This window comes from Athene cunicularia (assembly GCF_003259725.1).
Source record: "Athene cunicularia isolate RWA chromosome 1 unlocalized genomic scaffold, athCun1 chr1_part2, whole genome shotgun sequence".
Classification (NCBI taxonomy): Eukaryota; Metazoa; Chordata; class Aves; order Strigiformes; family Strigidae; genus Athene; species Athene cunicularia.
The window spans coordinates 80,048,851-80,072,839 of record NW_020799092.1 but is presented as its reverse complement, the minus strand read 5'-3'; the positions used below and the strand labels follow the sequence as shown (position 1 = coordinate 80,072,839).

At 40.2% G+C, this 23,989-nt stretch overlaps 1 protein-coding gene across 1 annotated transcript in view; it reads right to left on the bottom strand.

Annotated features, from left to right (window-relative positions):
* EXOC4 (exocyst complex component 4) overlaps window positions 1-23,989 on the bottom strand; it is a 421,183-nt gene that overhangs the window by 382,451 nt on the left and 14,743 nt on the right. The window contains exons 2-3 of the mRNA XM_026868343.1: window positions 16,579-16,768; window positions 13,465-13,659 (exon numbers count right to left, since the gene is read on the bottom strand). Coding sequence (XP_026724144.1) covers window positions 13,465-13,659; window positions 16,579-16,768 — 385 coding nt within the window. The remainder of the gene's footprint in view (window positions 1-13,464; window positions 13,660-16,578; window positions 16,769-23,989) is intronic.

Sequence of the window (23,989 nt, the reverse complement as noted above, 5' to 3'; positions counted from 1 at the left end):
CACTTTCAAAAGATACAGGAAAGGAAAAGGACTGAAAATGGCTTAAATGTGTGTAGCCAGATCTAAACAAGCAGTTCCCTGAATTCAATTTGCTCCTGACTTGCCTGAGATAAGGATCTAACCTGAAAAGTTGGCTTAAGAAACAGGAAAGTGCTCACACCCCAGCTGCTGGAACTTTGCATGGGGAAAAAATGCAGAATATTCTGTCCCTATTCAAAGAATTTAACACATAATAAGTTTAAGAGTAGATGATACATTAGAGAACTGAACCTCCAACCTTCTAACCACAAACAGATCTAAAGGATGTTAAATTACACAACAAGGAATTTTTCAGTGGGTCATTTTAGCTCGGGGTGGCACGTAGCACCCCTGTTCCAACATATTTAAAGCAACCAGCAACTCTAAGTGGCCGGAGAGATGTTCTGGAAGGGGGACCGCTCTGAGGAACTGCAGCATGAGCCACGTCGTGGCAGGGACACCCTCAAAGGGGCTGCAGTTTCTGGGCAACCCACATCAGAGCAAGTACTCTAAGGAAAACTGTAGCAGAGGAAAATCTGAAGAATCAAAAAGCTGCAGAGAAAACCAGTAAGAAGCAGAGTAACAGAAAGAAACCCTTACAGATGACACTGTCTGTGCCACCCATCGTCTCAGAGGAACCGTGACAGATTGAACATAAGCCATGGAAAAAATAAGTTGAGAAAAGAGAGGGGAGTAAAGGTGTTGGACTTCAAATTGCACCTGGAGAAGAGTGAGAAAACATGCTTACTTCAGTGTTCTTTGTGTTCTCTTTTTTCCCCCACCTCAAAACCCAAATCACTGATCAGAAGTTTGTGTTAACTAGCAATAACTTAAGCAAGTGTTCCCAAAGTTGAGGCTGTTCTGCCTGCAAAATCCCCACATTTTCCACGGATGATGTAAAGAATCACAGATTGACAACACGGTTGAAGCTGGCAGGGCCCTCTGGAAGTCACTGGGTCCAACACCTCCGCTCAGGCAGAGCCACCCAGAGCCAGCTGCCCAGGACTGTGCCCAGATGGCTTTGGACTATCTCCAAGGATGGAAAATGCCTCAATCTCCCTGGGCAACCTGTTACCCTCACAGGAAAAAAGTGTTTCCTGATGTTCAGAGGAAACCTCCTGTGTGTCAGTTTGTGCCCACTGCCTCTGGTCCTGGCACTGGGCACCTCTGAACAGAGCCTGGCTCCATCCCCTTTGCACCCTTCAGGTATTTATATACTTTGTTAAGATCCCTCTTGAGCCTTCTCTTCTCCAGGCTGGGCAGCTCCAGTTCTCTCAGCCTTTCCTCACAGGAGGGATGTTCCAGTCCCTTCACCATCCTTGGAGAAGGCCCTAACATCCAGAAAGCAGAAGAAGGTTGAGTACTTTGAGCCTCCACTGCTGAAAACACATTAATGAGTAACTGATTAAGCCTGCTTTCAAACTGCATTTATATTTTTTAATTAGAAGCTTGACGTAAGTCTTATCAAGTAAGCCTGTATTTCATCTGTAAATTTGTTCACTATTTTGGTTGCAAGGTGAATCAAGATGAAGCTTAAAAGTTACTACCTTTGAGGGTGGGTGATCCAAATAATGGGACATATGGAAAACTTGCACCTGATCTGCACTTCCAAAGACTGGGAACTGTCTGCTACTGAACTGCCCCAGGCCAGTGTAGAGCACAGCGTGAACTGGTATCCGGACAAAGCAGTGAATAGGAGCTGGCTAAGATAAGCCTGAACTTAAAGCAGACCCAGATGAGTCCGAAGTATGGAGCCTTTAGCTAAAAAAGTATGGGAATTATGAAAAATACGCAGAGCACGGATAGCTATTCCTGACTGTCACTGCCTCCTTCCCCTTAAAAACAGGAAAAGGAGAAAAGGTACCCAGGATGTGAGGATTAATGAGAAGCTGTAACACACTTGCTGATGAAGAGTACTGAGTGTTGATTAACATACTGGATATTAAGATGATGGAAGAAATTGCTACCAATTTTGTTCACCTTTAAGCAGACTTGGAAAAATTAACAAGATAAAAACAAACAAAGAGCTATATAAGATTGAGGACTAAAGAAGATGATTCCTTTGCAATATTCTGAAAATAGCTGAAGTCACTCCCCTTCTCAAGATAAAAGGATTTGCTGACCAAATGAGGCAGAAAGGGGGAGACTGATGCAGATGACTGAAGCAGAAAAGAGAAGAAGTTTGAAAGATTAGTTTGTAAGATTGAGCGACACACACACACAAAAAGTGCTCAAGTTGCAAGAAAACACCTCACCCTGAGAGAAGTAGTCGGTGTAAGCTTATTTGATCGGGGAAGAACAGAAAAAATACACATATAGAAACAGGGTAAAAGGGTTTCTTTTTGGTTGCGGGGTTGGTTTTCTCCTAAACATAGCACCTTATATTAAGATTCCCACCAGCACAGTCATCAACGTTACCAAAATGCAACCACTTCTACAAAAGGAGGCAACAAGCAGACAGCATATGGCACGGTGCCCGACCGTACGAAAGCAAACACGAAGGCTAAGGAGTAACATAATTCTTTTTTAATGCCTTCACAGAGCAGAAGAGTATTTTCCAGAGAATCAAATTCCAGCAAGCCAAACTCCACAAGTTTGCTTCCTAAATCAATCATCCTATCTAGTCTTACTTTTTTTTTTTAATCCCCCCCAAAATAAATTTCCGTGTTATCAGTTACAAGTATGGAGGAGGTCTATTAAATGACACAGCCATTTCCCTACCACTATAGTACTGCCTTAATTAAGTTATAATTTACAGAAGTTACTTTTATATTTCTTGCTCATAAGACTACTGCTCCTACTTTATGAAAACATCAAAGCAAACCTGTTATAAACACATTAACACAAAGCACAAGGATCCTTTATTTTTCCGAAGTGTTTAAATGGCAATGACCCAACTTAACTTACTGGTTTCCTCTACAAAATATTTATAAAATTATGTTCATCACTTGCTATCCTTTACTCCAGCTACATAAATTTAATTCTTTTGAATTTGCCTTAGTCCTGTCACCCATCAATCACTCTTCTTCCTCCTCCGCTCGCCGTAATTCATCAATGTCTTTCTAGTAATAAAGTGCTGAAACCAAAAGCAGTGTTCAAGGAACAGAGTGGCTAAAAACAATGAGAGCGGATTATCCAACTGCTCACTGGGACTTTAACACAAAACACAAGCAACTTCAACAACACTATGGTCAAAGGACCTCCCCAAAACAGGAAGGTCTGAATAGCTATCGGCATCACAGAACTGCCTCAGACATTTTCCATCAGAGTGACAACTCAATGGAAATGAGACGTGTATTGCCCCAGAATCTGAGAGAGCTGTGTGTCTTGAACCCTCAGTAGTCCTGAGCAATCAGATGAAATTAGGAAATCAAAGATTCAGTATCCTCCACAAGAAGAATGTCAGACAGGTCAGCTACAGAACTCACTGCCAAAGGACAGAGCTGAAGACGAAAGTTTAAATTGGTGCAAGAAGCGACAGGGACAGATTCAAGGAGGAAACATCTATTGAGTGCTATTCAACAAAAAAGACATCAGCTTTTCTGTCAAAAGCTGGATACTGCCAACTGCTGGAAGCTCACAGAGTGTTTTGGGAAGCGACAGCTATCGCTTGCTCTGTCCTCACTCTCCCGCTAAGCACCCTCTGCCCCAGACACGGGACTGGCCTCAGGCCACCTCTGGTCTGACCTTGTACAGACATCTATATTAAATCTCACTGGAGCACTGTCATGGACTAGCAATACAGCTGTAGGCATTGTGAAGGCAGAAAAAATAATAAAAAGGGTTTTTCCTTCCAGTTCTCATTTCCATAATTTTCTGTCTCTTGATTTAATGCATCTTCATTTCATCTTAATTGCCATTAAGACAAGTGTGGGTTTTTCAGGACCATCTCTGTCCCAAAAGTCTTCTCCCCTATATGAATGATGTATAGAACAATGAGGTCCTAATGCATTAAAGTAAAACATCAGGATTTTCCTTTCAACGCAAACCTGCAGTTGCCCAAATTGATTCTCTTGCTGTCTTCAAGATGACATTTAGAAATTTTATGCTGTGTCCCATATCTCTGCTGTTAAAGGAATCTTTAACTCCTTTCAATTAGCTCATCTATTAATTCACTAACTTTTTTTATTGTAGAATTCATAAATTCACAAAAGGTGATATTAGCTGTAGTGTAAGACAATCATTGCCACCTCCTTAACCAGGCACACTGTCCATACATCTGCATTTATGAGCCATTCAGCATAAGTCTTCCTCTCGGTCTACATGACAATGTTTCTTCTATCACACCATTTCCAAGGTTACTTGGTAGCATTATGGCAACTTGACTAGAAATAAATCAGTTTACTTCAGTAGAAAACTTCTGCGTTAAATTAATTTAGCAAATGCTTTACTAAAAACTAAACTTACTATACTTTCTCACCCACCACTCACTAGCTTTAAAGTTGCTTTTTAAAAAAATGCAGATTTATCTAGATTATTTACACTGTCCCATAACCCAACCCACCTTCAACAAGTTCTCTTGCTGTTTGTTCCAATATTTTACTGTGAACAGAATTAGGTCTACAATCCAAAGTGTAAAAAAGAATTAATGGAAAGACCAGTGATTACTGGAAAAATATCAGCTGTGTTCAAAGATGAAGTGATCAAATGTGAACGTCTCATAGAATATAGTCCATAGTGTACCTTCATAATAAAAATTACCAGCAGCACAAATAGCAGAAGTAGTATTAACCTGAGGGATGTAATATGACTACGTTCATGGGGTATAAAGGAAGCAGATGTAAACTAAGCCACGAAACTCTCGAGCTGTTTGGAGAGCACTCCCAAGAACGGACGCATCATTAAATGGCAGGAGCAATTGCCTTAAGCAAAGAACTTCTCATCACTGCATCTACACCGTTATCAGGAAAGATTAAATTTAATTTTCAGAAATGCTCATTCCCAAAAGCACAGATCATAACGTCACAGACATCTCTCCCTTTCATTAAGGACAGTGTCTTGTGTAGCTGTGGCTTATTTTCACCATAAGAAGATGCTAGACACCTCTACTCCACCTTCATTACATCATGTTTTCTTATTTAATAAACCTTCATCAGCTTAAATGAACGGTTGTTATTAGTAGAGCTAACAGCCACACGATAATACTCTAGAGAGGTATCAATGCTTGTTGGTGCATTAACTAAGAGCAGAGGGGCTGAGGTCAAGCACGTGTCAATGCAAATGAAGCAGTATTAGGCACTAGCAGTTTAATGCAATAGACTGCCTCAGATAATGAAAATTACAGGATAAAAAGAAGGAGATAAAATTATTGATAAGTATACTAATGAAAAAATGATAAGGTGTTAAGGGAAAGAAACCTTCCATTTTCTAATGTCTTTAAACCTAACCTAGCAAGTTTACTTAAAAAAAAGATCAGAAAACAATTTAAAGAGAAAAATAAGAAAAAAAAAAAGATACAGTGAAGAGGTGAAAAATGTTCTAACAATATGTTGGTAAGGAACTTAGAAGTATTCTATCAAACTTCATTATTTAAGCTTTACAATGCTCCTTGGGGGCAGACGTCTAATACTAGCGTCTGAGTAAAGGTACAGTATTTTAAATGATTGAGCAGCAAACAGAAGAAAGTTCATGATTTCCATGCTTATGTGTGAATTGCTAGAACATACCCTATGCATACACCAACTTAATAAAAACAAAACCGTCTTCCTTCTCATCCACACCTCAACCACACAGCTAAGAGAAATCACAGCGTTTGCCAATCATTAAAAACTAATACAAAAAAGTTCCTTTCAGCATAAAACTTACACAGCTCAGGAGGTAATCTGAAACGAAATACAACCCTTGAGATGGCAGCTTCTCAATTCTGTTTTCTAAAAGACTTCTTGGTAATCAGTAAGGTCAACAGTGACCTTGCTGGCACAGTGTTAGCTGGGGAAAGGCCTGAAGGCAAGAAGTACTAGGAAAACATTACTGGTGTTGGAATTCAGAAGAAAGAGAATTTCAAGCAGGGCCAATATTTAAATTTTGTAATAAAAGCATGTCTATAGAATCCCAAACCAACAAAAGTCTCTTATTTCCACTTATGGCATTAATTCCAAAATATAAAACTGTTCCACAGCAGTACCTGAATCCCAGCTCTGCAATAAGAAATGCAGAAACAAAATGAAAGACTGTTTTTATTGATTTTCATTGTTCCAGCCGAAAGGCAGACAGTAAATAAAATGCATACCGAGAACTGTGTTGCAATTTTTTTCTTTTTTATTTCATTATTCCAGACTACTTCTAGTCTAAGGAGTCTGCTCACTACATGGTACTTTTAATTGAAAGACTCTCCTCGTACTGTACTGAGGAAAGCCACAGGTAGCAGCTACATTCAAGTAAAAAAATTAAAACCCTCAACCGTGCCCGGGGCTCAAACATCCAATGTTTTCTGGGAAGACGTTAATCACTCCAAAAGCTATCGTAGAGGATTAACATGAAGTGCACGGAAAGGCAGGGGACTGTTACCGAGTAGGACACACTAATTATGGGATGAGCAAGAAGAGGCCAAATATGCTCATGTGTACACACACACACAGAGCAGTATCCTCTCCTTGCTCCTGAGTAAACATTTCAATATTTTAAGCTCCTTGTTTGATTCCCACTTCCCGCAGCAAGTGAAGTTCCTTATACACTGTTCTCCACAATCCTACACATGATTAGCCTCTCCTCTATTTCTTTTTCCTATGCCACCTTTCCCTTTCAACTGCCTCGGTAGCTTTACGATCATTTTTCCAGAGCATTTCCATTTATTAAAACACCTTTGACTTCTGCCCATGTTCTCACCCACTAAGTAGCCCAGCTGTGTTGTAAAGCCCTGCAGTTTAAAAAAAAAAAAAAAAAAACAAACACCACACAACACTTTTTTGTCAAATACTTTAGCATGCAGACAATGGAGCTGGTCAGCATCTCTAGTTTAGACTGGTATGTTCTTGATTTAAAGGTTAGGTTTCACAACTAAGTAACACTCTTCAAAAAAATTAACCCAATACAGATCTTACAGTCTATGGAGCTTAGCAAAAATACTTTTAATGCATCCTCAGGACGCTGGTGGTGAACTCAGTGTGCTTTATAACGGTGCTGCATCAGCACGACTGGTTTGCAGGTAAATGAGGCCATTTTCAATCTCCTCTCCTGTACAGCTGAATGCTGCGCCAAGTACATTTAATTGAATGCAACAACAATAACAGCCACCAGCTCCACTCAAGAAACCAAACAAACTGGCAACAATGCAAATTTGCAGTGAGAAAGCAGTCAGCTCTGAGAAAAGCCCAATGCTATTATTCACATCAGAAAGCAGAGCAGGAGACGTATATTATTCTTTCCCTGACATAAGGAAACTGAAATAGAAGTCCTTAACATTGAAAAAGAAAGAAAAGTAGGTGTTGGAGCATCCCCTGGCCTACTTCTTGAGTACCAAATTACTGTCACTTCAGCTTCGGATTTCTTGGGACAAAGACATGCAGGCTAAAGGAGAAGGATGGGCTCATGAGTAAAACACACATACACATCAGTTCCTGGCTCTGTAACACAAGGCAGTGTGAAGTTTAACTTAAGACTACTGAGAGGGCTCTATACCTTCCTTCTTTCCACCTACCTTCTTGTGAGTCTCCTAAAAAAAAAAACCAAACTGGAAATAGCACTCACTCCTGTTCTATGGATATATTCCTGCAGTTCATGGTGTTTTGTAGCCTGACACAATCCCACCCTAAAGGAACTGTACTCCTGCACTAATAAAGTTCAGCGTAAGTCGTGCTGGTTTTGACTGGGGGAGAGTTAATTTTCTTCATAGTAGCTGGTATGGGGCCATGTTTTGTATTTGTGCTGGAAACAGTGTTGATATTTCAGGGAAGTTCTAGTTGTCCCTGAGCAGCTCTCACACAGAGCCAAGGCCTTTGCTGCTCCTCACCCCACCCCACCAGCGAGTGGCTGGAGGGGCACAAGGAGTTGGGAGGGGACACAGCTGACCCCAGCTGACCCAAGGGATGTCCCAGCCCGTACGGCGTCATGCTCAGCCTGTAGAGCTGGGGGAGGAAGAAGGAAGGGGGGGACGTTCAGAGTGATGGTGTTTGCCTGCCCAAGTCACTGTTACATGTGATGAAGCCCTGATGTCCTGGAGCTGGCTGAGCGCCCGCCTGCCCATGGGAAGTGGGGAATGAATCCCTTGGTTTGCTTTCCTTGTGCACGTGGCTTTTGCTTTACTGATTAAACAAGTTTTCTCACCTTTACCCTTGTGATTCTCTGCCCCATCGTGTGCTGGGGTGAGTGAGCAAGCAGCTGGGTGGGGCTTAGTTGCCAGCAGGGGTCAAACACAGAGTTTCATGGTCTATTAGAAGATATTTTTTTTTAAAACTCTATATACTTTGACAAACTAGTATTAGTTCATTAAAATTGCAAAGCTAGACACATAAAAGCCAGGAAATGCAAAGAAAGTAGCCTAAGCAATTTTCATTTAATCATATGACAATATGACCTTTAATTACTTGATTCAACAACATTTCTTCCTTCAACTGTTTTTAGCATTTCATCTCTTAGATTATTTAAGCAAACGGGAAATATTAATTTCTCCCTATGGGTACCTCATGGGTCAACAGCAGAGCCAGAACAATTAGATCAACACCACAGACCTTTACGATACTTGAGTTAATTAAGTAACTGCTGGGCGGGGCGTACTGCCCTTCAACACACAGCCCGGTGCTGGGGGAGACCAGACACAGAACTGCTTCTTCTAAGCAAGAAACCTTCTGTCCTTGCCCACTGCTGCCCACCCTGCTGCGTGTCCTCTGCTTCAAGTTCTGGCTTGGCTATAGTGTTGTACAGCTCACCTAAAACATCTCTTCCAGAAGAATGTGGATTCCGAGCTCGGGCTTCCAGGGCAAGCGCTACCTGTATCCCCAACTCCGACTGGCCTCTGCCACCAGCTCCACTGCTCTCCTTTTTGGAGACTGCCAGCTGCCTTTTCTTAGGAAGCTCCTTCTGCCTCAGAATTCCCCTCTCAGCACCTGATCACTGAATCATAGAGTTATTTCAGCTGGAAAAGACCTTTAAGATCATTTGAGTCCAACCACTAACCTCACACTGCCAAATCCACCACTAAATCATGTCTCCAAATGCCACATCTACAGGTCTTTAAATACCTCCAGGGATGGGGACTCCACCACTTCCCTGGGCAGCCTGTTCCAGCGCTTGACAACCCTCTCAGGGAAGAATTTTTTCCTAATATCCAATCTAAACCTCCCTCGGTACAACTTAAGGCCATTTCCTCTTGTCCTATTGCCTGTTATTTGGGAAAAGAAACCAACACCCACCTCACTACAATCTCCTTTCAGGCAGTTACAGAGAGCTATAAGGTCTCCCCCGAGCCTCCTTTTTCTATTAAACAAAAAATACACATGTGTGCACATCTGTACCCAATTGCCATATAGAAGTGAACATTACTTTTAGCAAAGAAGTGTGTGAAAAAAACAGATCCTTTACAGAAAAATGTCCAAACTCGTACTTCAAAAAAAAAAAAAAGCATGTACAGAAATTGAAAATAACTGAAATGTATTTGAACTCAAACAGGAGTTCTAGCTGTTCTGGACCCTCCGAATTCTCCAAAGCTTCACGATTCAAAGGAGGTTGGAACTAGGTTCTTTTAACAGAACCCGTGTAAGGCGCAATTACAGAACAGCAAACCTGATGCTCTCAGCTCTCCTCACCAGAGAGCGTATTATCAAGATGCTGGAGGAACACAGAATGTGAATACATGATATTTGAAGCTCATCTGCTACTCTAGATGGATACAAAATCAGAAACAAAAAAGCTGCCACTTAAAATTTTTAACTTCATACAAATGTAAGCTGTCACAAAATACTTTTGCATTGTGTTCAAACTACTGGGAAAAGCTGCCATTCTTTTATTAACAATTCTTCCCAGCAGTACTCAGTCATTGCACATTAGAACCAGCAGCTGGAGAGTTTTGAGTGATAATGAAACCTGTAACAAGTCATCTTCAGCCGTCTTTTCCAAACAATAAGGGAATTAAAATTTCAATTTAAATGCAGAGGTTTGAAACACGCTTCAGTGGCAAAATTACTTCAATTAATGTGAGCAGAATACAAAGAACAGACTGCAGAAATGTGATGCAGCAGCCAGAAATTATGCCATTAGAGTGCTTGCATCAACCTAACACAACGACTGCAAAGGTCTAATTTCGACTGTACATATCAGAAGGCTACAGGCAACAACATTAATCAGTGCTCCAATTTCCATGTGAGGGATACAAGCTCCTTGTGAGATCACTTCGGGCTTTTTATAAACCATGAGCATCTGTTTACCTTGAGGAATGAAACAAAAGGACAGAGAGATCTATGTACACTCTGCATCCCTGACAGTTTAGTAATTATTTTACATAATATTCATATCATATAAAAAGCAAACGGAATTATCCTGCAGCCAGTGAGTGATTACGACATCACAGTCTTGCAGAGGCAGTGTTAACAGAAGATGGCAAAAGCCAATGAGCCCACAGTGATTTTTATCTATGACAAAGCTCCAAATGCAGGTAGGTTACTATTTCTTTACTACAGGTACACTCGTCCTCAAATGAGAATTGGAAGTGTCAATAGCGTGTTCAATTTTCATTTGAAGTTTCTCTGCATTCCTTGATGTATTAGGAAAAAGCCCCAAAACCTAACAGCTGCTTTTTGTATCTTTATCATTTGCTTTCTTAGAAAAGATACTCTATTCTGAAAAGAAACAACAAAACCCAGCATGGTATACTGCAGAAGTCCATACTTTACCAAGATGTACTATTGGCTCTCAGGCAGCCTTACCTACACACACGTGTGTGTGTGTGTGTGTGTGTATATAACTGTATATATAAAAAACTGCACACACAATATACTGCAAACCAATGAAATATCACAAATTTGCAAACCATTTCTAAAGCATATTATATGATAAGTCGTAAGTATTGTCATTTTTCTTCTTACACTTCCTATCTTATATTCCAGATAGGAAATTAATTACTTTTCTGGATTTTCCTTCTGAAAAGAACTTTTTGAATTTAAAAAGAAAACACAAAAAAAAAAAAAAAAAACAAACCAAGCAAACTGGCAAGTCTATCAGTAAAAGAAAGCACCAATATTTCAGTTGACACTCATGTTAAGTACCACGGTCTTCCCCCTACACTGAAGGCCGTTAATTTCCATTTACTTCTTTATCTCTTCTAACTGAAAACAAATCAGATGAACAACACATTACAATTCCCTACATCAGAAACCAAACAAAAGTTTTAGCAAAACCTGACTGCGCTCTTCTCATATATATGCTGCCTCAAGTCATTGCCTTCCTGATCTGTTTTCAGGAATTCTAATAGATTTTACACAACATTTTATGAAGTATTATAAAAATTCCACTCTACATTACACAACAGAAATGGATAAATTACCCATCCCAGGCTGCTTACAATACGGTGGGAAAGATATGACAATAATTCATTTTAGAAGGGCAGTGAGACCCTAAGGAGAGTAAGATTGAGAGGGCTCCTAGAAGATTGTTTTAAAAACAGGGAAAAAGGGAAAAATGTGACCATATTATAGAAAGATGATTGCACCAGGTGTGGCATGAAAAACAGAACATCAGCAACAGAAAAAAAAAAAACAGGAAAGTGACAGCAGAGTGAAGTCAGACAAGAGGATGAGACAGCAATGACAGAAATGCAGATGGGGTTATAGATGCCATTAGAGAAAAGGTAGAGGAGACTGACATCAAACCGTTGAAAATGTTTCAGAGGGCACAAGGTAAGTTTTAGACAGTCATATTTAAGGTAAAATGACACAAAACAGAAAGAGGGAACTTACAGTTCAAGTCTGGGCTCTAGGAATATGAGGTGACAACACCAAGATTTCTAGCTCTTTATCCTGTTGAATAATGATTTATTAAAAAGAAAGAGACACAGCTAAAACAAATACAAAGGATAGTAAAGTTAAAAAAAAAAACCAAACAAACACTAAGGAAAGCAAGGAAAATATTTCCTTAAAGGCATTCTCTGGCAAACACAAAGAGGAATATGAACAGACATACTTCTTTTGCCTTCCCTTTGGAATCACACACTGCTTAAGGTTGGACAGGATCTCCAGAGAACAACTAATCCACCCCCCCGCTCAGGCATGGTCCCCTAAAGCCAGTTACCCAGGATCACGTCCAGTCTGGTTTTGAAAGTTTTCCACAGCTGGACATGCCACAACCTCTCTGGGCAACCTGTCCCAGCATTCAACCATCCTCACAGTAAAAAAAGTGGTTTCTTACGTTTAGCCATAATTTACTTTGTTTCAGTCCATGTCCATTGCTTCTCCTCCTGTCACTGGGCACCACTGAGAAAAGTCACCCTCCCATCAGACATTTATAACCATCGATAAGATCCCCCTGAGGTTTCTCTTCTCCAAGTGAAGCAGTCCCAGCTCTCTCAGCCTCTCCTTACACGTGAGATGCTCCTGTCCCTTAAGCATCTTTGTGACCCTTCACTGCACTCAATCCAGTAACTCCATCTGCCTCTTGTACTGGGGAGCCCAGAACTGGACTCAGAACACCCCATGTCAGGATTGAGGAGAGGGGAAAGGTCACCTCTCTCATAGTTTTTAATTACAGGTAGAAGACAGTTTCAGGAAAGAAAGTACTGGAGCCTGGTGAGAAAGTGTGCTTGTTAACTTTAGAAACAAGAGAAAGAAAAAGATTATTATTAGAGAAGTTCTGGAAACTTTTACCTCCACCACACGACTGGAATTGAAACGTATGCTTATAAAAAGGGAAGAGGGGAAAAACACATGAAGAGAGGGAGAAAAATGATGAAAAAAAAAGCTAGAAATAAGTAGAAACAATCAAGAGTCCTAGTAAAAGACCTAGAGGAAGATAAGAGGCAAACATACCTAAATGGTGAAAGAGACTCTCCCCCCGAACGATGGCCAAAGTTGCAAGTGCATTTTGGGAGATGAAACAGGACAGAAACAGGATAGTTCTTCCATAAAAAAAGGGTTTTGAAATAATTGATAAGATATAAAGAAAGAAGATGATACAGGCAGGCATCTGGGAAATTAATTTTAAAATAAAGCACCAGATTGCAAAAGCAGAAGGATATCCTATGTGCAGATCAAAGGGATAAAGAACTAGATGGTTACAGAAATTATCAGGATCAGGACACTTAAACAGGTAAAAACAGCTCTGACAGACAAGAGCTAAACCCAACAAGACGGGAGACTGTAACCCTAAGTCAAGTCAGGAAGGATCAAAACAAAACCAAACAGAAATTCCAGTACAAGAAAGCAACAAATGACAAAAGAAGAAACTCAGCAGGAAAAAAAGCAAATATTAGCACGGACAGCAGATCTGTCTGCGGCTGGTCAGACAAGAGGGACCACGTCTCACCAGCATGTCCGTAGCGTTGAGGTAGTGCTTGCTGGCCATGCACTGCTCCAGCTTCTGAGGCACTTGCTTGATGTTCTCGATCTCATCCAGCAAATTCAGGACGTGTTTGTGCTCAATCCCTTCAATCCACAGTTTGCGCAACTCATCCCGCTTGCAATGCAGCAGCATCTTGCATGAGAGGAGATTCTCCTTCACCTACAAGCAACATGTCAAAAGATTAATTAAATCTGTCCCTCTAACTGGCACTTCTAACACAGATCAGCCCTTTGCAACAATTACTTTATTAAGAATTCCAAAAATAGCACAGTAGATTATAACCTAATTCAAGTTTCTTCAAGTTTCTGGTTATTCCTTTGGATGAAAGGAAACATGCAGTACATACAAACCAGAACTGCTTTCGTAGTGGAATGTTTTTTTAGTACAAATTTTGTACCACTAGTGAAAATATAACTGAAGTATTATAACATGAACAAACCCAGGATCTTATTAACCATGACCAAAGACTGACTTGCACGTTTTCCAAAAATCAATTCAGTATTTTGGCATACAGCAAGAATCCAATTTTCAATGAAAGCAAGTAAGCGCTACTAATTTTTCCGCTGTAAACATTTTCCATCTGCCTATTAAATCTTTTGGCACATCTCCTCCTTTCTTCAAGTTTGGTGTCCATTTCTTGAAACATGACTAAGAGTACAACCATTTTCCCAATACATTGAGAAATACCTTTTTTTTAGTATGAGCTGTGGTTTCACTGGAACTAAGAGCAGTTAAGATACAGTTCAGTTCAGCACCTTCATTATTTATCAAGGTCATGACATCACCTAGAGAAACACCTTGATGTTTGCCATTCAGTTTGTTTTCGAGCCTCGTGCCATCCTCTAAGTGACAAAGTCTCTGCTATTCTACCCCCTACGGGCAACATCAGGAGTTTTTCTCTATTCTTTCTGCTCAAACGCACAGCCCACATTCCCCACTTTCAGGTTCTCCCAATATCCTCTGGTAAGGTCAGTATAACCTAGCTTTTCTTGCATAATGCAAGTCAATAATACATATTAAATGTGGAAGCAATTAGCAACAGTTTCACACATTGCTTTCACACTACTCTTGTTTTTGTGATAAGTTATGAATACTTAGGGTCCAACCTTTTCTCAGGCTGAACTCTCACTGAATTACACATGAAGAGAGACTCTCAGAAGTAGGCCCTTCAATTTATTTTTAAATAATGAGCCTTCAAAGCACTCCAGAAATCCCACTTCAGCTTCACATTCTCCTACCTTGTTCATCTAAAGGCAGTTTAAAAAAAATACATGCAAAGCACACAGATGAACCAAAATACAGACAACTGGCAAATAACAATAGCTACATAAAACCATGGTCCATCCAGAGTCAGAAGAGACTGATTTCAATACAGAAACACTGCACTCTGAAATGTCCTGCTGAAAAGAATAACAGAAAAATCCTCAGCCAACAGAAAACCTAATATAAGAGTGTCATTACATGCTGCAAAAGCAAACTAAAATGCATCCAGAACTCGTTTCAGATTTAATCCCTGTTCAATACCTTAATTTAAAAAGTTTCACTGACCTAGCACACCATCAGCAGTGGACTGCTGTTACATAGAACCAAAAATTAGGTCAGCAAAACAATCATGGGGCCAGGAGGAGTCTCACTCGGCATTCCTACTCCTGTCCTTGCAAGAAAGCAGATCAGCTGTATCTACATTTGGGAGCAGGGGATGGTGTGAACAACAAATCTTTAAGAACAAGCCTCCTTTTGGTAGACCCAATTGTTCCTACTTCATAATTCAGTTTTACAGTAGTAACACCTCTAAAACTAGATTCAAAACCAAGCCTTTCCCTGCAGGAATTCATACAAGAATTGACTATAAAACATAGATACACAGAGGGATCTGGACTATCTATAACTTCCATGATTCCTAATGCAAGGTAACTCCTGTGCTTCCATCCACCTTCCACAAGAGGAGAACATCAAAAGAAAGTCTGATAGTGTAATACAGATTGATGACAACCCAGTCCCGGGGCTTCCCATGAGATTAGGTCAAAGCTACTTCAATACATATTGACCAAAACTAATAAGAAAACTTAAATATCAAAAGGTCCTTCACCCTTACAGTCATTCTTCTAGGCGGGACCACAAAAGGTCACACCCCTATATGTTTGTTTTGACCTCTTCAAAGCTTCGTATACTGCGTGAAAATAGGCCACTGGCTACAGCTGATTTCAAATTTTGCACAATTGATCTCTGCTTTCAAAGCACTGAGATTTGTACATAAATCCTAGAATGAACTCTTACCCTTGGAAAGCATCAGAATGGCCTCATTTTCTCTGAAAATACGAAATTAATTTTAAAAGCCAGAAGGGTCAGTACGTAGCCCCAGAAGGGTAAAAGCATAATGCTCCTAAAGCACTGACGTGAAAGGTTCTAAGATGAGACCTCCACAGAGCCAGAAAAAAAAAGAAAAAAAAAAAACCTGAATAAATCTGGTGCCTAGTTTGCAAAGTTTAGGTATGGCAAACTACACAGGAAGTAAAAGATAGGACAGAAGACCAAAGAACTACTCTATTGCTGCAGGGAGAGAGCAGATGGAACAAGTCCACCACAAAGAGTGCCAGAGTTATTTACTGGCACACTACTGAAGTGTGAGCACTCAAAATACAGAAAGATACGGGGGCACAAAGTTCATGTACATTCACACAACAGAACTGAGTTTGGAAATAGCATCAAAATTCATATTCTCTGAGCAGAAAGCAAGATGATGAATCACCCAGACTATTTAGGAGGTCGTTGGAGGCCAACATATCAAAACATGAACAGATGAGATGGAAAGGTGTTAGCTTCACAGCCCTTAGACTTCAAAAATCTGATAGCAACATGCCCAGACAATAAACGAACAGAGGGCACTGCAAAGCTTTGCGCTTCATATCTACCTCTTGTTCTGCTTTTTAATTACTTGTGTTCTCAAACAACAGAGAGATCCTATCAATAAAAGGCCAGTACACAGGAAAAAGATAGAGAAGCTGCAGGGATTTGTACTCAGGGTACACGCTATGGAGCGGATGCAAACGCAGAAAGACCCTCCAAGGCAGACTTCACCTGTTTGATCTTGTTGCGCGAGTTGGTGATGCGCTCCGTGATGCTCTGGTACGTGCGGATGGCAGTGGTGAGCTCGGTGTAGTGCTGGACAATGAGCTCATCCAAATCCCGGTCACACTTCTCATAAGCTTCTTCCAGGCGGCCTTTCTCAGTCTCTCGGTCCTCAACATCATCACTAGTAGATAAAGTCCTAAAGACAAAAAAAAATAAATATGCAAATAGATATTTTTGAATTATCTAGAAGGACAGAAAGCCTAAAAAAATGCACTGCCTACCACAAACCAGTCACTCCTATTAGTCTCTACACTTCACTGAGTGAAGCTTATTTCTGGTAAACATGTCTAATGTTCAGTAGAGAACAATGTACTTCAAGAAAACAAAAAAACATAAATATCCTGCTTTATTACTTCCCCATTTTTCAGACGCTTCAGAGCTTTTTTACTACCTAACTTTCCCTTTTCATAAATCCAGTTATCGGTTACTTATCATATTTCCAGAGCGTCATTAATATGGGCACAGTATAACATATGAAATATATCCTGATTTATTACTTACAAAGAACCATAAAGAAGAAATTCTGCTTTGGACTCAGGGATCAGTGCAACTATATGTTAGAAGTGTTGTAGTTACTACTACTTACCTGCCAAAAGCACACTAGGGATATCACAAGTACACAGAGAAATCTATCAAAAGCCTCCCCATCCCTTCCCATAGTCAATCTGTTCTCAAATGTATGCCAATACAGCAAAGCAGTGTCACAGGCTCTTATTTCCACATACACCCCAATTTATTTTAACTTCTGAGTAACATCATCTAGAACAATTTAAAATTTATTTTTCTTTTAAATCAATGAAGTTTGAGATTCCAACTAAACTGCTGAAAATGTAATGGAACTGGCACAGAAGACAAAAGCTTCTTGGTGTCTCTCCAAATTTCTACTCAAGAATCAATGCAATTTTCTTTCTCTCTCTCTCCCTTCACCCTGTTCACCACCTCCTCTCGAGACCCATCCTGACACCAGACCCAGGAGCCTGCACCTGGAATAACTCCATGGCACGACCAGAAAGACCTAGGAGACAGCAATAACCGAAAACACATATCCTGCTCTCCTACAGTAGGTAGCACTCCAAAAGATGGTTTGTGCAAAAAAGACATCCTCAATTTTCTTCTTCTTTTATCCTTGGAAGGGTAGCTCCGGTCCCTACAGGTTCCTGTTTTAAATCAGCAATATAGACATTGAAAACTCCATTTCATGGTGAAAAAGAAAAAAAACTCACTTAGGATCAGTTATAGTAGTTATGACCTAAACAGTGGTATATCACACACACAACCTTAAGGACAAGCAGGGATGAATTCTATTGCACTATATCAGACAATTTCTGAATCACTTTAAAGAAATTCTGAAAAGAAAATACACAAAAATACCGATATTTAAAAAATATATAAATCACTGCATACAGACTGGTTTGGATTATATGCCTGAACATCATGAAACAATCACAACTTAAAAAGAAATCTGAAGCATCTACTTGCTGGAAGTGAAATGCCTTTAAAAATACAACCAGTAGAGCACGAACATGTGGAGACCATTATTTTATTTAAATCACAGAAGTTTAGGCCTCTGAACTGAGGCACCATCTTTAAGATGGTATGCGTGGTACGCTGGAAGAGTATAAAAATAGTAAAAGACTAGAAGTATTGTTTCCAACCCTAAAGACTATGAAAAGATATGTCAGAAGTAAGAGAGCCTCTTGATTTTATTCTTGATTTCTTAAGCTTTTTGTGTAGAAAAGGTCCAATAGTTGGAAGAAGAGAAAAAACCTGCTGCTGAACGCTGATGCCACTCTCCGCTACCGTAACAGCTTTCACTTTGGATTTGTTAAAGCAATGAGGTCCAGCCAAACTACAACCAGTATCTCCTGCTGTATATCTCCTGCTGTCAAGTAAGAAAGAAAATATGTTTTTCTTGCAGTAACAGTCACTTGTCCTCTACAGATTTTAGTGTGGAAGGTGAGAACTGCTTGCACATCACTGAAAAATAACAAAGGAGAGAAACCTACTTCCTTATGGTTTATTTAAGAGTATCTTCAGTGACAACAAGCAGGACACAAGAAGGGTTAGTATTTGATAGATTTTTCTGAATTCTTCAATACCCTTAGGAAAGCAGTAGGAACTCAAGTGCAAAAGCTCTTCTCAGATAAACATACACAAAGAACTTAACTCAAACATAGAAGAAAACACTCCCTCTCCCTCAGAAAGTCAAGACATACCCAAAACTTCCAGTTCACTACTCTTTCCTCCCTCAAAGAAAAACAACAGGCTGTACCACCTACTCAAGGGCTCCATCTTTAAAAAGGAGAAGAAAAAAAAAAAAAAGTGCCATTTCACAGGGGATCACGATCCCAGAAAGAGCAGCTAAGAAAACTCAAGTGAGCAAGCAAATCTGTACTACCATATGGAATACGGCACGAGAGGAGGACAGGAGCACACGCACGCTTGTCCTACTCAGCTACCAAGGACAGGAAATCTACAGCCAAAATATATCCTACAAAACCCTAAAAGAAGACAATGTACCCAAGTGATGTATTTTACTTTACACAGTTTTAACACTCCTTTCACTTTCAGATGGCAGTGGCAGAAGGGTAACAGATACCACATGGAAATGAGAAGAGATCCTCTTTCTTTTGTTATGCCTCAGACTATCGGCGTGGGCGCCTCACACCCTCCTCCCCACTCCCAAATACCCAGAGCTGCACGTTTCACAGGGAATGTGGGTGCACCTCTCCTCTTGCACAAAGGACACGCCGAGATGAGAACCCCCCTCCTCGCTCCACTGACAGAATAGCTTCTTCCGATACATAAAATTTATTTGTAGCATTTCAAGTTTCATGCTTTGTGGTCGCTACAGAAACAGGAATGCTTTCTAATGTTATTGCATTCATATTCTACTTCCAGACATTCTTAGTTGTGTTTTAAATCATTTGTCTTAATTTGTACTCTGTGTAAAGCACTTTAATATCATGAAAAAAAAAAAAAAAAAAAAAAAAAAAAAAACCAACAGAAAAAGAAAACCAGCGGTTAGAGAATAAGCCTGGAATTAAGAAATCTGGGTTACAGGCTCTGCTCCACCACAGACCTCCGACATCGTGCTCGCAGCACCCTCACGCTGCAGACTGCATCCTGACACACAGCTCTTAGCTACTACAGACTCCTGGTGTAAATATCTGCACTTCAGTGGAATGGGCTGAGCAGGCAGGTCCATGTCCTGGTGGCCCAGTTTCTTTTTCTCACCTGGGGAACAGGCAGCACTAGTTCCTCAAACAATTACATGCACCAAGTACTGCTGAAACACTCAGTGCTGTTAGCAGGGGTCACGTAAAGACTTCAGCCAAAGTTATGTATGAAGATACGCTAGGAAACAAAGGTCAGCATACAGTTAATGCAGCAGTATTAAACACGCAGCACCTGCGAGACGCAGAGAAGTTTGGGTTCATGTTATAACAGATTAATAGAAAGCACATGCTTGGCAGTAAATCATCCTCCATTAGGAGTTCTTGCAGAGGAATACGCTTTCTTTGTGAAGAACTGCTTAGTTTTCCTAGAAAAATGTTCTTCAGCATGGTTACGCCAGACATGAATGTATATCCTTTTTTGGAATTGACATAGTGTTCTGAGTTTGAAGCTGAACAGTATTGCTTGTCTCAGTAGTTAATGAAAACATCGATTCTCTCTAACCCGAGTTATAGATTGCAGGAGAATCGTGGCTTGCTACAGACAATGTAGAAGCAGAACCAAGTTGGACTGTATCACGGACTAGAAAATTTTTTCGCTTTAATTAAACAAAATTCAATTTCAAAATTCTTGATTTGCCAAAGCTGTTGAAGCTGTGACTTGAATCCATCTGCAATGCCAGCAGTTTGTTACGAAAACTAAAGATCTTTCTCCAAGGCTAAGACTACATCAGTGTCGTGTCTGAGGATGTCACGAGTTTTTTCTAATGCTCCAGCAAGTTTCTGCCCAACTCGGGCTTCCTAACAACTTCCAATCTCATCCATACTTTTTAAGCTGATTCCAATTGTGCTGCCTAGTTGTTTTTGTCCTTGTAATTGAGTTTAACTTGTCATCTGTAGGAAAAATACCTTTTGCTAAAAACACTTGACATTTCCACAGCTCACAACAGGACCTGTATCTTAGAACCACAAAACATGTCAAAAGATGGACAAAGCTAGTATAGCTGGAAATCAGAATACTTTGTGAGATACCACAAGGTTATTCCTGCTGAAATGATATAATGACAAAGTCTAACAAAGTATCAATTTTAGTTGTCATTTTGCTGTTTGTCTGCTTAGATATATAACATACACCTGCTGCCATCTTCAGCAGAATCAAGATGCTTTAGGGGTAAAAAAAAAAAAAAGCAGCCCAGCTGGCTGAGCACTACACACCTTCTCGCAGTCTAAATTCCAAAGAATTCATCTTTTAAACCCACAACACAGCCAGTAGTAGCGTGAAAATATTGCCAACCCATATTAAAAAAAGAGTAACGGGAATATAGAGGTCTTGAAGCTCCAGGCCATCCAACCTGACTTCAGGAATCTCAGCAGCACGTGCTGGGAACATAGTTGCCAATTAAGTCTTTTTCTACACTTTATAGTTCTCTGAAAAATGAGCTTAACACACAGTGGTAACCCGGAGTACAAAAAGATGAGAGCAAGACAAAGGAATCACCCTGTTGCTGTATAAAACCTTACTATGCCCATATTTGATGGGTACAGTTCTGGCCCCCTCTCTCTTCTGTTGCCCTCAGAAGGGCAACTAAAACAACAGAGGGGATGAAGCAGTTGTTCTCTGCAGGGATGCTAAGGCCAAGACTCTTCCATTTGGGAAAGCAAATACTGAAAGGAGACATGACTGAGGTCTGCAGAAGTCAGAAATTTGATAAATAACATAAACACAAAACAGTTTTTCACCAAATCATGCACTACTAGAACTAGTGGCACGTGTTGAAGCTAACAGGAGATCACTTTAAAAAAGGGTAAGTAAGTGTGCTCACTCACACTTCAGGGAGTAAACTCCTGAACCCTGCAGCAGGATTTGAAGCTCAAAACATCAGGAGATGCAGAAAAACAACTTAAATGCATACACAGACAACAGGTCAAACAAATGCTGAAAGAAACTAGCTGGTATGCCTGCTCCAACATCCCTAAGTGCAGACACTGGGGAAATATAGAGGCACTGGACACCAAGACGTGGCCAGGCTGCATCCCCTCTCTTCGCATTTTGTACTATCACTGCTGGAGACAAACTACCAGGCTGGAGGAACCATTGATCTGCCCTCAAGAGAGCATTTCTTTGGTCTAATGCTCTGGAAGACTCCCTCCATGCAGACCACCTACAGCTGAGTAATATTTTGGAGGTGCTGGAGCTGATGTTACCTAGCTCCTGCGCATGTACACGCAAACACACACAGAGTAGGTGCCAACGTGGGGCCTTCCCTTCACCTTACCAGGATAGTTTAGCATCCAAACCTGCAAGAAGGCAGGACGACCGTGATCCATTTTGCGGTTCCAGCTGAAACCACTGTGCTGTCAAGCAGCAGGAGGGGGGAGAAAAGAAGAATTACAAACTTCCACAAAATGCTGCTTTGTACATCCCAGGGACGCCCCCGCTCAGGACAAGATCTTACCAACACACTGTTACATATTTTTCCACCCTGTGATCCTAACCTGCAAGATTTGAACTCAGGGGAAGTTTCAGGCTCAGTCAACTGCCATGTTCCAGGATTTCCAGCTGGCTCTGTCGGCTGCACCAGCTGGGAAATCTTCCTGGAATTAACATCTGTATTGGGAACCTCTCACTTTCTTTAATTACTTGGGAAAATATTGTAGAAACATTCATCACTAAAAATAACATACTCATATTTTGCCTGGAAAATTTACTTGTATTTAGAGCCCTTTAGTCTGCTCTAGCTTAAAACATCGAAGTGACCACTTACTACGGCAAAAGAGACAAATAATTCTGCACAACAACAAAGAATTTAAACCTAACCTGTTTTTTTTTTTCCCTCCATTCACATGAGTTTGCCTTAAATACCTGTGGATTATTTCTTTATGGACAGGATGAAAGTTTAAATCACAACCCAAGATCCACATGGAGAAAAGCAACATCAGAGACTGCTCTTTCATTTATTTTACTGAAAGACCAGCAAGTTTCAGAAGTATAAGGTTTTGATTTTAGGACTTGGTTATTTCCAGTCATTATGGGAGTCTGGATTAATGGCTGGAGAACAGAAAAGAAGCACATGTGTGATCCATTCCACAATCATGTACTGAAGAACCATCAAAGAGCACTTAGAGAAAAGCAAACCCATTCTTTAATGGAAGAGAATAGCAAGAGAATAGCAATATATAAATAAGAGGAAGTGAAGCTGTTTCAAGCCAAAATGTCAGAAACAAGTGTGCTATGAAACTGAGAATGCCTCTTCTGGATTTATTTTTTTTTTAAATCACATTAAACCTTTTCCCAGACAATAATTTACATTTTTGTTCACTGTGGCTGTAATATAGGAATTTCTGCAACATTTTCAAAAGCAGTACAAGCACTTACAACTGCTCATGGCCACCAGTAAGACCCTCCTACTCATGTTCTTCTCACATCACTGTATCAGACAGATGAGCCCTCCCTTTACCTACTTAAACCAGAACTAACTCACCACCTTTTTTCCACTCTGGTAATATATTACTATGTATTTTCCTCCTTCAAAAACACAACATTAAATCCTTGAAGTCTAACAGCATTTGTAACTACAAAAAGGAGTGATGTCACTTTGAATCCAAAATATTACCCTGTACACCTGAATTCCCTACCTAAGCCCCTCAGTACAGGAGCCATTTCTTTTTATTGGTCTGTGGAAAAAAAAAAAAAAAAAAAAAAAGGCAAAGCGAGGAATACTTAATATTCTTGAGATTATATACGTTCCTGCTAACACTGCAGAAAAGTACGCCAAGGGCATCTTTGCTTGCTTCAGTTCTATTAAAATGTGTGGCAAGGAAGAAGAAAAGTCAACACACTGTTTGCCAAATAGAAAGGATCAAAATTGTTTGGGAAAGGAACTTTGCAGAAAGAACTTTGAAGGGGGGATTACAAAACAGGACAGGATTGTGAAACAGTGATAAATATACATCAGCTTTTTAGAACTCCCTGAAAAACAAAAGCATTTAAAACATATGACAAACAGAAGGAACGTCAGTTTAGATACCAAGTACACGCAGGTTATGAACTCAGTGGGGATCTCCAGTAGGGTTCCCTGATCAGTTGCCTGTTTTTTCATTTTCATTTTTCTAAATGAGAATCCGCCTCCCCTGTAAGATACCTGTAATTTGTACTTGGCAGCTGGATGGCTTCATATGCC